The 12,507-nt window shown below is 42.1% G+C and overlaps 1 protein-coding gene across 5 annotated transcripts in view; it reads right to left on the reverse strand.

Moving 5' to 3' along the window:
• Positions 1-6,138: 6,138 nt before the first annotated feature.
• Positions 6,139-12,507, reverse strand: part of SLMAP (sarcolemma associated protein) — a 90,676-nt gene continuing 84,307 nt past the window's right edge. For 3 of the 5 annotated variants that reach the window (XM_069966990.1, XM_069966988.1, XM_069966992.1), the window contains one exon: positions 6,139-6,430. In XM_069966990.1, coding sequence (XP_069823091.1) covers positions 6,341-6,430 — 90 coding nt within the window. In that variant the 3' untranslated portion in view covers positions 6,139-6,340. Of the gene's footprint in view, positions 6,431-9,523; positions 9,614-12,507 lie in introns of all 5 variants that reach the window. The other 2 variants (XM_069966993.1, XM_069966989.1) reach the window with 1 other exon arrangement.

Genomic DNA, 12,507 nt, shown 5'->3' on the forward strand with positions numbered 1-12,507 from the left:
ACTATAAATTGGCCAACCCCTTTAATTGCAAACTACACCTGAACTGGAGAAGAGTCATGTTAGCTCTGGAAGAAAGTGGCCATGTTTTTTTAACGCAGGATAGCCCCTTTAAATCTGATGGACCTTCTAAAAGAAGCTTAATGGTGCGTTCACACCTACAGGATCTGCAGCTGATTTTCTGCAGCAGATTTCATTTAAATAACTGAACACAGCATCAAATCTGCTGCAGATCCTGTAGGTGTGAACGCACCCTAAATGAGACCCATTCCATTAGCCTTTTTTGTTGTATATAGCGTTTGGTATTTTTTGTAACTAAAGGAATGGAAAACCATCTGCCCTCCAGCTGTTGCAAAACTACAATTCCCATCATGCCTGAACCATGATGGGAGTAATAGTTTGGCCAAAACTAAAGGGTCTAAGGCTGCATTCACACGTTCAGTGTTTTTCCCAGTCCGTGATTGTGGTCCGGCAGCAACCTCCGTGATCCGTGCAAAACAGTCCGTTTTTCATCCGTTTTGTGTCAGTGTCCCTTTTTTCATGGATCTGTGTTAAAGCATTTTAAATTACATTGATTACATCACATCCGTGTTTTTCACGGATGAACACGGATGTCACATCCGTGTAATCAGTGAAAAACACAGATCTCATTGATTTCTAAGGGGAATCCTTTCCGTGCATACGTTCCGAGTAATGACATGTCCTATTTTTTAACGGAACGGATCACAGATCTGTGAAATCATGGAACATCTGAATAGCCCAATAGAAAGCAATGGGCTGTAAAATTGGCCGTGCGCACGGACAACTTCCCGAAACGTGTGAATGCAGCCTAGTTTCCCATCCCTAGTGTAAGTGAATGTTCATTAGATTAAAGAGCTGATGTCAACACACAACCCATCAGCTGACATACTGCTGAGGTCCTGTTATTATTAGGGGCGCCTCTCACACCTTCACACAAACCCACACGTATGCTACGACAGATCCGCACTGGCAGAATAAACTCCCCACATGGCAGGTCCAGAGTAAAGTTATTTATTAAATCATGCACATCACAATTGTTAGTGCAAATAGTTTAATCTGTAATCTGTGCTCCAGAGATTCTATGGAACCTTTATATCTTTACAAAATAGATTTAAAACAATTATTTACTTAAAAAAATGTAATTCTGAAGTTTAGCATTTCAGAACAATATTTGCAATAACCTATATACAAGAGGTACAGAGTACCACTGGCATATGAGGGTTGTGGTTGGGGTGGCTTGCGGTGGTGGACAGTTAATAAGAAGGCATGTTATGTGTGTGCCAGTCATCACCCACAAGGAGGAACAGAAACAATGCAACTCCCTGGATGCCGCTAGAAAAATTATCCTATATATGCCTATGCTTTTGCTTATGAACATCCAGTAATACAGTACACAATAGATCTGAAGGCAATAAACTATCATAGATCTAGCAAACACACATGAACATATAAAGGCTCATTGATACCACAATGCATACGGACACCAGGAGCTGTAACCTCCAGCAACAAATAAGCTTCCCGTGTAAAGAATCTGGCACTGGAAATCCTGAAAGCTGATTGGTTGCAGTGGTTACGGCGCTACTTGTTAGGTGGTAAAGACTGGCGATGCTTGTGTTAATGTGGCACCATGCAGGCAACAGTGAACAACCACCAATGAATGCAAACCTTCATATACTAGAATTTCCTCCAATGCCAAAAATAGGTTCTTGTTCTCTGTTTTCTTCATAAAAATATCCACCAAGGAAGCTCTCACACCATAGGAAACCCCACTTACCAGGGCACGGGAGACCAACCCATTAAAATAAAGGCCAGAAAACCTTTGATCCTCTCATATTCCACCAATACTATATACACAGTGCACACCGGATGTGCAACCATCCCAAGCATTTACAAGATACCATGTAGTGATGTGGTATGAAATATGTAAGAGCATGTCAGGGCTCTTGTGTCACTACAAAGGGTTGGGGGTAGGGGGCATGGAGACTGCAGAACAGTCCAACAATATCCATATTCACTTCAATAATCACTATGAGATCCTATGGGTAGAATCAGGATTCCTCGTGTCCTACATCCAGCGATGAGAAAGGAGCCCCATGTCGAAAGTTGTCCATACAAAAAAGAAAACATTTTTAACAAAGTATTTTTACATGATCGGGACACAAAGACATGATTGTGGAGAACACAGCCTACAAATATGGATATTATATGCAGAGGTTTCCATTGGTTTTGGCCCCTGATGAATCCAGAGCTTTGATCAGATGATAAAATTTAGTCTTCCAAAAATCACAGAAACAATCCAGAAGAATGAGGCGTTTAGGGGTCATCTGTTGTCCGGCGGGTCTGAAACGTCCAATTCTCAAGACATGGGACATGGCGTTCTTTGATTGCAGCCACAGGATAGGATTGTGGATCTTTTCCATTCTACCAGCAAGTGCTTTACTGGAGAGCAGCACAATGCAAGGATTTCACAGCAATATTCATACATAACAGAACAAATGAGCAAAACTTTGCAAATAAAACTGAGTAATAAGACTGTGTGTCTCCATGGTTACAGACTACAAACTGTGCAGTCTAATTCTGTAGTCAGACTTCCTTTCATCTACTATCATTTGGGATTACTAGAAGTGAGCGAACTTACAGTAAGTGAATCTGAACACATAGGGGGACATTTATGAAGTCCGGTGTTTTTTACGCCGGACTTATTAATGTCCCCGCATCTCCGGCCCTACGGAGATTTATGTAGAGGCCGACTGCCTCTACATAAGTCCCGTGCACGTCGGTGCACACAGCCGAAAACCTACGCCACCTGAAAGGTGGAGTAGGTTTTCGGCATATCTTTGCGCTGAAAAAATGATAAATTGCGCCCCTCCCCCCCCCCCCCCCCGGCGTGAAGTGCCGATATGCAAATATTTTATTCGCAAATCGGCCATTTGCGAATAAAAAAATACGCAAATCGGCACTTTCCGCCGAAAATCATCCGTACGCCGGATGATACATGTCACCCATAGTGCCTGGAGAAGATGGCTGCAGCCCAAAAGGATTCTAACACAGTGTAAGTTTGCTCATCTCTAATTATTACCTACCTTATGCATTTTAGCAGGAGGCTGAAGAAGGTATGAGTAGAAATCTGCACACATACCTAGGACAGGTTTAATAATCATGAATATGGGCAAAGGTGTTTTTTTTTTTTTATATATATATATATATAATTCATAGGGATAGTAACATAATTTAATGTCCTTTTGACAAGTAAGAACTCCTGTTTCAGGTGAAATGTATGTTGTGTTAATAAAGGGGAACAGTGCGAGGAGGGACTAAAAATAGAAGGACCACAAGTGATATGGACATTTCATAATAAAAAGAAAGCTATGTTGACTCCATTCCTTATGATAAGACCTGCTCCTGCCATTGGCATTATGCTTGTCAGACAGCGAGAGACCCTACGTGCTCTAGAAGTAAAGACTGACCAACCAGATTGTGAATGCTCAAAAGAAAGTAGTTGAGCAGAGAAGCAGCACTGATGGCAGGACTATAAATCAGAGATGCAACATGTCCCTGGCCAATACCTATAGTAAACAGACCCATGTGTCAGGAGGAAGACTCTTGTCCTTTATATATTTTAAGATATATCTGTATTTGAACATGATTGTGCCTGCTGTTGATCTCTCAAATGAGCTAAATGTATATATGTGTAATATATATACACACACACACATACATATACACACACACAATCAGAAAGTGTATATATGGCTGTGGTGGGTAATACCAAAACCCTATACTCACCTCTTTCAGTCCCCCACAACCACTGCTCCCAGTATCCACCTATACTTTGTTCCTGATGACGTGCTGTCAGGACACCCCTGCGGCCAGTGATTGGATTACAGGAGAGATATCTGCTAAGAGGAAACATCATCAGGAAGAAGCAAACAGCACTAAGGGCACCAGGAGTATCAGCATGGCAGCTGCAGGGAACTGGGAGAGGAAATCGTAGATTTTTTTTTTTCTCCCCCTCTTTAACCCCAGCCGTATAGACACTTTTTTTTTAATTCAACCCCATTAAAGCTATGAATTTAGAAAATGTATCTACTGTTCCTAATGTGTTTGACTAAATTTATAGACGCCTCCACTTCCTCTGGACCCCAGGACATATCTGCACAAAACTATTTAGAAAGAAAAAAAAAAAAAAGTTTAAGACACATGGTAACAACCTATTTTGTATGGTTTCTTTGAATACAATTAGTGCTAATAAAAAGTCATAATGTACAACAGCCACTAGGTATTAGAGAATATTTTCTGAAAGACGATGCGTATGTTCAATTTGAACAATCAAACAGTTTGGTTAAGCGGTACTGTCATTTATTTGAGCTTTTTATATGTCATCCAGATATATCAAAAGTTTGGATTGAAGTGGGTCTCATACCTGAAATCTGCTGCAATTGCCAGTATTAAAGGGGTTATCCAGCGCTACAAAAACATGGCCACTTTCCCCCCACTCTTGTCTCCAGTTTGGGTGGGGTTTGAAACTCAGTTCCATTGAAGTAAATGGAGCTTAATTGCAAACCACACCTGACCTGGAGACAAGAGTGGGGCAAAAGCAGCCATGTTTTTGTAGTGCTGGATAACCCCTTTAAAAGGCTTATCCAGGCTTACAGAAACATGTCTGCTCTCTTGTTTTGCAGATCACTGAAGTAAATGAAGATGGACAGGTGTGGTGCTCTTCTGCAAGAAAGTAGCTGTGTTTTAAGCAGGTAAAGCACTCAGCAGTGTGTTTCACTCAGCCACCAGACCTGATTCATTCATTTTAATATAAACTATGCAGTGAAGACGTAGAATTTTGCAGCTGGAGAGGGAGTGAAGCGTGCTGCTGTGCACTTCACATGCCTGTAACTAGCAATCACAGTAAATCTCAGTCTGGACGACACATCAAATGTTTAAAGTGTTACTGTCGGTTAAATTTTTTTTTTTGCCAAAATCAATAGTACAGGCGATTTTTTAGAAACTTTGTAATTGGGTTTATTAGCCGAAAAATGCTTTTTTATCATGAAAAAGCAGTGTGAAGCTCTCCCCCTGTCTTCATTGTTTTCTATGGAGAGGGGAGGGGAGGGGTAGCGGTAGATGAGGCACCAAAACAGGACAACAAAGAGTTAATTTACAGTTACATCACAGGGCTCTCTCCTCTTAAGTTAGCACAGACCTCTCTGAGCTCTGAATACTGGCTTTCATACAGCTCCCACTGTGTACTCCTTTGTTCTCTGCTGGCGACTAATCTCCCTCCGCCATAGAACAGACAGGACTCGACTGATGTAAAAGAGTCGAGATTTCCTGATAATGAGCAGTGAATGAGAGAGCGGAGGGAGGGGGGGGGGGGGACCTGGTTAAAGTCTTTTTGAATGCAAATAATGGCATATTTGCCTAATAAACCAAATTACAACGTTTCTTAATATCGCCTGCACTATTGATTATTTTTTTATTTATTTTTTTTTTGGGGGGGAAGGGGTTTGCGGTGACACTTTAAATAAATGGCAGTAATGCTTTATATATGTTCACGTCATTTCTCAACATATGCTTCTCCAATTATTGTAAATCTACAACTCCAACCATATACTCATACATGGAGGATGGGCACAGGTTGCGGAGAACGGATCTGGTCTCTAACATCAAAAACATGGCAGAAGATAGAAGTTTAGTTCTAGATCCTATGTTCTGGACTTTTCCCTATTGTTTGAAAAGTAGGGTTATAAAAGTAAATGAAATGAGCTCTGGTTCTGTTGATCACATAGATACATAGAAGTGTTAAGTGCCACAGTACCAGACGATGGATACGGATAAGGTTAGCGTGTGCCGGACAGGCTCTGTGACGTGGGGCAGAAAGCAGACAAATTGGATGAGCTCATCACTGCTATACCAGATGTGTGATTCTTATGGCAAAAAGAAAAAAAAATTATACAGTCTTTCATTCTTTACAAAGATTCTACAGTAAAACAGCCACAAACCCAAAACATCATAAATAATTTGGTACCAAGAAGCCTGCTCGAGGCCATAACAGTATTTCCAATACCACCAAACTAGACTTATAGATCACATGAACGTCGCGCAAGCAAAAAGTTTTGCCTACTGTAGGATAAAGTCATGTGTTTATTCCCCTGTTGGACAAATACATATATTACAGTTTAAAGCAATTGCCCTACTGCGGATCTCTTTCAGAGATTTTGTGAGTTTTTTAAGAGGTAAAAAGGAAGAGTAAGGATCAGTTTTGTGTTCTCCAAACATGAGCGGTGTCAGCTTCAATGGAGGATGGTACATGGCTTGAAAAGCGTTCTCATGGTGTGCCTCTGCTGAGGCCAGGGTACAGCATCACCGCGGTCACGGCCACCAACACCGCTATCCCGGTCATCCAAGGCCACTGTCTCTGCGGGGAGAAGACAGGGTTAATAACCTTTAATGGGGAAGGAGTCTTAGATAAATCCTGCCTTCTCTCTTCCTACAGAAGGCCCTTTAGTTTCCTGGTTGTTCCTATAACTATATATGTCACAAAATGAAGTAGTAGAATGAAAGCTGTAGTACAGCGCATAATATGTGCAGCTATAGGGAAGAATAAATCGGAAACCAAAGTTAACACAGTGGTGATCTTTGCAAGGACACTTACACATGAACAAGCCAAAGTGTCCCCCCCCCCCCACAGAGGGTCCCTGAGATGTAAGGGTCTATTGTGATACAGTGGGTGCAGTTCTTGGCAAGAAGTGCATACAGTCAACCAGTGACCTGCTAGGATGACAACTGCAACTATAATAGACTTCACGTGTAGATGCAGAACCGCAGCAATACACTGTAAGGGTACGTTCACACTTAACGGATCTGCAGCTGATTTTCTGCTGCGGATCCGCAGCAGATTTCATTTAAATAACTGAACACAGCATCAAATCTGCTGCGGATCCTGTAGGTGTGAACGCACCCTAAAGCTAGGTGCCATTTCTGCCATATGGTTCTTGGCTAAACAGAGAGAACTGCACTTCGATGTCTATGTCAATGTGGACATCACCACAGGAAAGACATCACTGCTGTCAGTACAAGAACTGGCTGCAGTGGTTATCCAATGGGTCTTCACTATGGAAGGTAGGTCAACATACAGTGAAGGAGTCAGGGCAAAGTAAAGGAACAGGTAAGACAAGAATATTGCAGATTGCAGAATGTTTAGGAACTCTGACTACATTAAGGCTGCTCTACACATTATGTATATCTATAAAAGGTTATACAGATGACTTGTCTTAAAGGGAAACTTTATTAAAGTTTATTAAAACACTTAAAGCTTTTATATTGTGCTATCCTTGTACAAAACATAACTTCTCATTTTTACCTTTCCATATTCCACTGGTGTCCTCCTGTGGTGTGCCCGGGGCCCCCACTGACCACAGCTGCCGACACTCATCTCAGGAGGGACAGAACACTGTCAAATCACTGTCAGCAGAGCTGTTCCGTATCAGTCTGTGATTGGCTGAATGGGCCGTCACTGCTGAGATGAGTTTGTCTTGAAGTGCCGGCAGCTGTGGTTAGTGGAGGCACCGGAGAGGCAGCAGGACAACACTGGGAGCGTGGAAAAGAATGAGATGTTTATTATGTTTTATATAAGGGCAGCATAATATGAAAGGTCTTTACGTGCTGGAGCACCCCTTCAAAATGTTGCAAACATTTAAAGAGTACCTGTAATCAAAAAACGTCTACAATCACAGGGAGTCTCAGCAATGAGACTCCCCTATAGATCAAAACCACAGGCGTGAAACTCACAGCCCTCCAGTTGTTGCAAAACTAAAATTCCCATCATGCCTGGATGGCCAAAGATTTGGCTTTAGATTTCCAGGCATGACGGGAATATTAACTTTGTAACAGCTGGAGGGACCCGAATTTGACGTCCCAAACTTAAAACTTTCATATGTTCCTGTGACATATGATAAGCTGTTTTTTTTCATGACAGATACCCAAAAAAACTTTTGACAATGCACAGATTGACATGTAAAATGTTTAAATTGGTGGGGACATCAGTGCGGAGACCCTCTCTGATTGGTAGATAGTTGGCTTCACTGTCTGGCCTAGTGCTCGATCTAAGTGCAGGAGACAGGATCCATTATATAAGTCAACGGAGTCGTCTCCTGCAATCAGTGAGTGACGAGACAGGGAGTGAAGCACACTGCCATATGCTTCTCCCGGCCATATCTAACAATCGGAGGACATAGCAACACTGAGACCCTCATCAATCTGAACTTTTGGCCTATCTGTGCATTACCAAAAATGTATTTAAATGACAGCACTATACTTTAAGGGAAACATTATTTTCCATATACCATACACAAAAAAGAAAAGGCTGAAGATGTTTAGTCTACCAATACTTTAGTGCTCATAAAAAAATAAAAATAAAAAAATCACAAAACTTTTACATTTACAATAAAAAAAAATTACAATCTAAACAGTATTATTAGGTTTCAGGACAAAGGATGCAAAGGTGGAAGATGCAACAGGTTCCATCCATATATTAATGGGGAATATCTACTCTTCTGCGATACACACATTGCTTGGCATTATAAGTGAGACAATATTGTGTTATGCTGAAGATTACATAAGGTGACCGTACACATTAGACGGAAAAAGGATGGTGACCGAACAACCACGGAACAGACAATTTTCTGGTGAGCGACACATTTTAGTCCGAGTTGGCCATTACAGTCATTTAGACAAGTTATAGACGTGCAATGACACTGGGTGAAGGATGAACAATGTATCCTGGAATGTTCCTTCAAGGAAAGGCTGTTACTAGAAGAAAAATGTTTTCTAAAAAAGAAGGATATTTTGTCTGATGACAAGACAAGATTTTCATATGGGGCTGAATTCCATGAGGTAAATATTCGGCCAGTTTATCAGCTTCAGTCTAATGTGTACGATCACTTCTCACAGAACATATGAAACGTAAAAACTGCAGTGATTTCAGGTTAAAGAAATGCTGGCAAGACAAAGCATTCAGAAAGGGGTAAAAATTGGGAGAGAATAAAAAATACATTTTTAGTATAGACATCAATGTGATACTATATAACAGTACCCCCTTCTTTGAAGACATAGTGTAAAAAGTGGGTATACTGGGGCTTCCCTTAAAGGGATTACAATGGATGTATTTTCCTGTAACTATGTTCTTGTTGGGGAGCGCTAAAAAGTGTGTAGTATGTGCTCCATATGCAAAGTGGCCATTTCACTGTACATGAAGGAAAATGTTCCACCTCGCCAGGACCTGGCACCTTTCTGAACGCTTCATTGCCAACATGAGAGACCATGACGAACAGTTACTGGAGGAGAAGTCTGAGTTTAGCACACACAGGAAGAGACAGACAGATGTTAGATGGTTAGTGGATCCTGGTTAGTCTGGCTGGGGGCAGCTTGTCCTGCAACCTGACCATGCACTAAGGCTAGACAGATGGGTCATGTAGGTGGATAGTGAAGGACAGACAAGAGCAGCGTGTACCTTTCTCTACCACAACAGGCCGTAACACCAATACAGGATAGCCACGAATACGCCGAAGAATACGGCTGGGACGGGAAGTAACGCGGAAGGCTGAAGAAGGGAAGGGATATTAATAATCACTTAGATGCTCGGAATCAATATAAAGCTAGAGAAAGTGATTTCACTGGTAATAGGAACAGATCAGTCAAATGCCACCTGCAAAAAGGGAATTTTAGGACATCTCATAGAATATATTAGTAATGCAAATCATATATATTAAATCCATTAATTCTGAAACTCACAGCCTTTTTGTATTTCCAAGGCTGACCAATAATCCAGAACATCGCCAGACCAAAGGGTAAAGACTGGAGATCCAAGTAGTATAATCATTGGGCACCATATGTACCTGGATGTCAGCTCTGATCTCAACCGCAGGCTTAGGTAATGGAAAGAACCTCACTCATAACAGAGGGCCATATTGGTGACATAACTTCCTTCTAATGTCTCCCCCCCCACCTCCTCAATTTTACCTGGTGCAGCAAGAACAGACATGGAGGACAGATTTAGTCACACATACAAACATCAGTTATTCAGTGAGAGAAGCAATGTGTCAATCACTACTCACATCCCAAACTGGTGGCATACATATGTGACATAAGTGAGTACATGACTGCTCCGAGCTGTGTCTGCAGTGGATGACACTATTAGGAGATTCTATAAGACCCTCACACAGGTTAAGAGGCATTTACACTATGATTTTGCTATGCTGACTGTACTTATTTAGGGTTAAAAAAAAAAAAACGTATGTATCCATAGACTTGCACTGATAAACTGGAGTGCAAAAGGACATATGTTACACTGCATTATGTCATCTATATGTTTTCATCATTTCTTTTTGTTTGGATACCAAAGCATAACGTATCTAACAAAAAAAAACCCACTGGAGTCAAAGGATCTGCATATATTTTTAAACACATTTTCCATATAGTCAACATATAGCAAAATCATGGTGTGAACACACATCTCCTGGGATTTTACATGGCAAGGTTCATGACTGGCACTGCCTCCCGTCACCTCCAACCTGTAGACATGTCATGATGCATTGTGGGCAGCTAATAGCTGGGAGCAGATATTGGATCAAACTGTGGAGAAAATGAGTTTTGTAACTCAAATAAAAATAAGGCCTAACTCTGTATGAGATGTCTTCATCAAAGGAAATGTAAAAAATTTTTTACATTTAGTGGCAGCAGTAAAGGGCAATATAGTCGCTCTTTTTTCTGCCACCAATGGTCATGCAGAACTGCTCAAACCTCGATTAGGGAAGAGCAAATTTACAGTCGAAACTAAGTGAAGCGCTTCCTTCCTACCTGAATTCTGCTCGTCAGGCTGTGGGCTTGGAAGTCTGCTCTGCGCCGCTTTACTTCGTTCCTACTGTAAATTCGCTCATCCCTAGTCCTGATCATGGCACGGTTACATATTGCTAGCACTGGCGCATGCAACACTAGTGATACTGAAGCTCCCCTTGATGTCTATCTTAATGCATGTTGGATTAGAATAGACATCACACTTGGTGGAGAGGTCTGTGTTACTAGCAGAGTGCGCTGGGATAACAGTGAATCACTGCTCGCTCTGCTACAGGCTTTTGTGTCTGCAGTGCTCCTAACATAGGCTGCTTCCCCAAGTCTAATCAACATTAGGGGAGACTCAGTACCTGCATGAAGCAGGGGCGCTAGCAATATGTAGTTGGACCAAGACCAAGGCTTGTGCAGCCCTGCTGATCCTGACACATTGGGTTGCAGTAGAGAAGCAGTAGTAAAGCATATCTGCCGGACATGTGGGAGCCTCATTGCTGATCAGAACAACAAGTGGGGAGCAGCATGCTGCACTTTCCCATCATCTCCATCCAGGCAGCCCCATAGATAATGGAGCAGAATGGATGGAAATCACTGCGACAAAGGGAGTAAAATGCTCTACCACACACATCTGGTATTTTTTTTTATGACGCTGCTCATTTAACAGATTAGTAATGTTTAATGTTTTTCTATTTTATGACACTTCCCGACTGCCAGACTTTGGAAGCTGTGTATTACTTCATTTCCCCGTGATGGCCCTGTAGGGAAATAGAAGACTTAATGTCATGTTTCTCTAAAGAAAACTGCTGATCCTTGGGGGTCCAGGCATGGGAACACTTTGATAACCCAAGAGGTGTAGCTTCTTCTAGGGATACAGGTCTATTGTGTACTGGTACCTTGTAATGGGGCAGCAGTGCCTTGGGCCCCTCAGACACCAGTGTGAGTATTGTCCATGAGCTATAAGGGCAGCCCATGAATATGAGTGGTGGTACTACTAGAGGGGGAAAAAGTGAAGGCTTGTTACTTATCGAAGGGCCCTATTACATGGAGCGAAAATTGGCAGAATCAGGCTTATCAGCTGATTAACACAATACAGTAATACAGATCAGCCCTAAAATCATCGGCAGCAGAACGTGTAATTGCTATGTGTGGCCGAAGGCTAACTATTAAATAAACTGTTCATACATTACCTCTCCTTGCTCCCGGTCTCCTCTTGCCTTCTGCTCTCTTCCCGGCACCAAGCGCTGCAGCTTCTCTGAGCTGACAAGGCTCCCGCCAAGGCCAGTGATTGGCTGAGTGGCCTGTCGGCTCAGAGAATCTGCAGCCTGTGGTGCCGGAAAGAGCAGAAGGCAAGAGGAGACCGGGAGCAAGTAAAGGTAATGTATGAACAGTTTAGGGCATTAATGATGTCCGTGCAGCCCTTGCTAAACGATAATCGAGCCATGTTATAGGCTCATTTTATATTATTGATTGGGCCGCCATCGGCCCGCCTAATAGGACCCCAACACATCCTCCAAGCCACATTTTGAGTCTTCTGTAAAAAGGCCCTAATTCTTCGGAAAAACTCAACCAAACGGCATGGCTCACAGGTCATGGTAAACTCACAGTACAACTACTACTATTACTGACATCAAAGATTCCCTATGGGGGGAA

Source organism: Dendropsophus ebraccatus, chromosome 4 (genome assembly GCF_027789765.1).
Source record: "Dendropsophus ebraccatus isolate aDenEbr1 chromosome 4, aDenEbr1.pat, whole genome shotgun sequence".
Taxonomy (NCBI): Eukaryota; Metazoa; Chordata; class Amphibia; order Anura; family Hylidae; genus Dendropsophus; species Dendropsophus ebraccatus.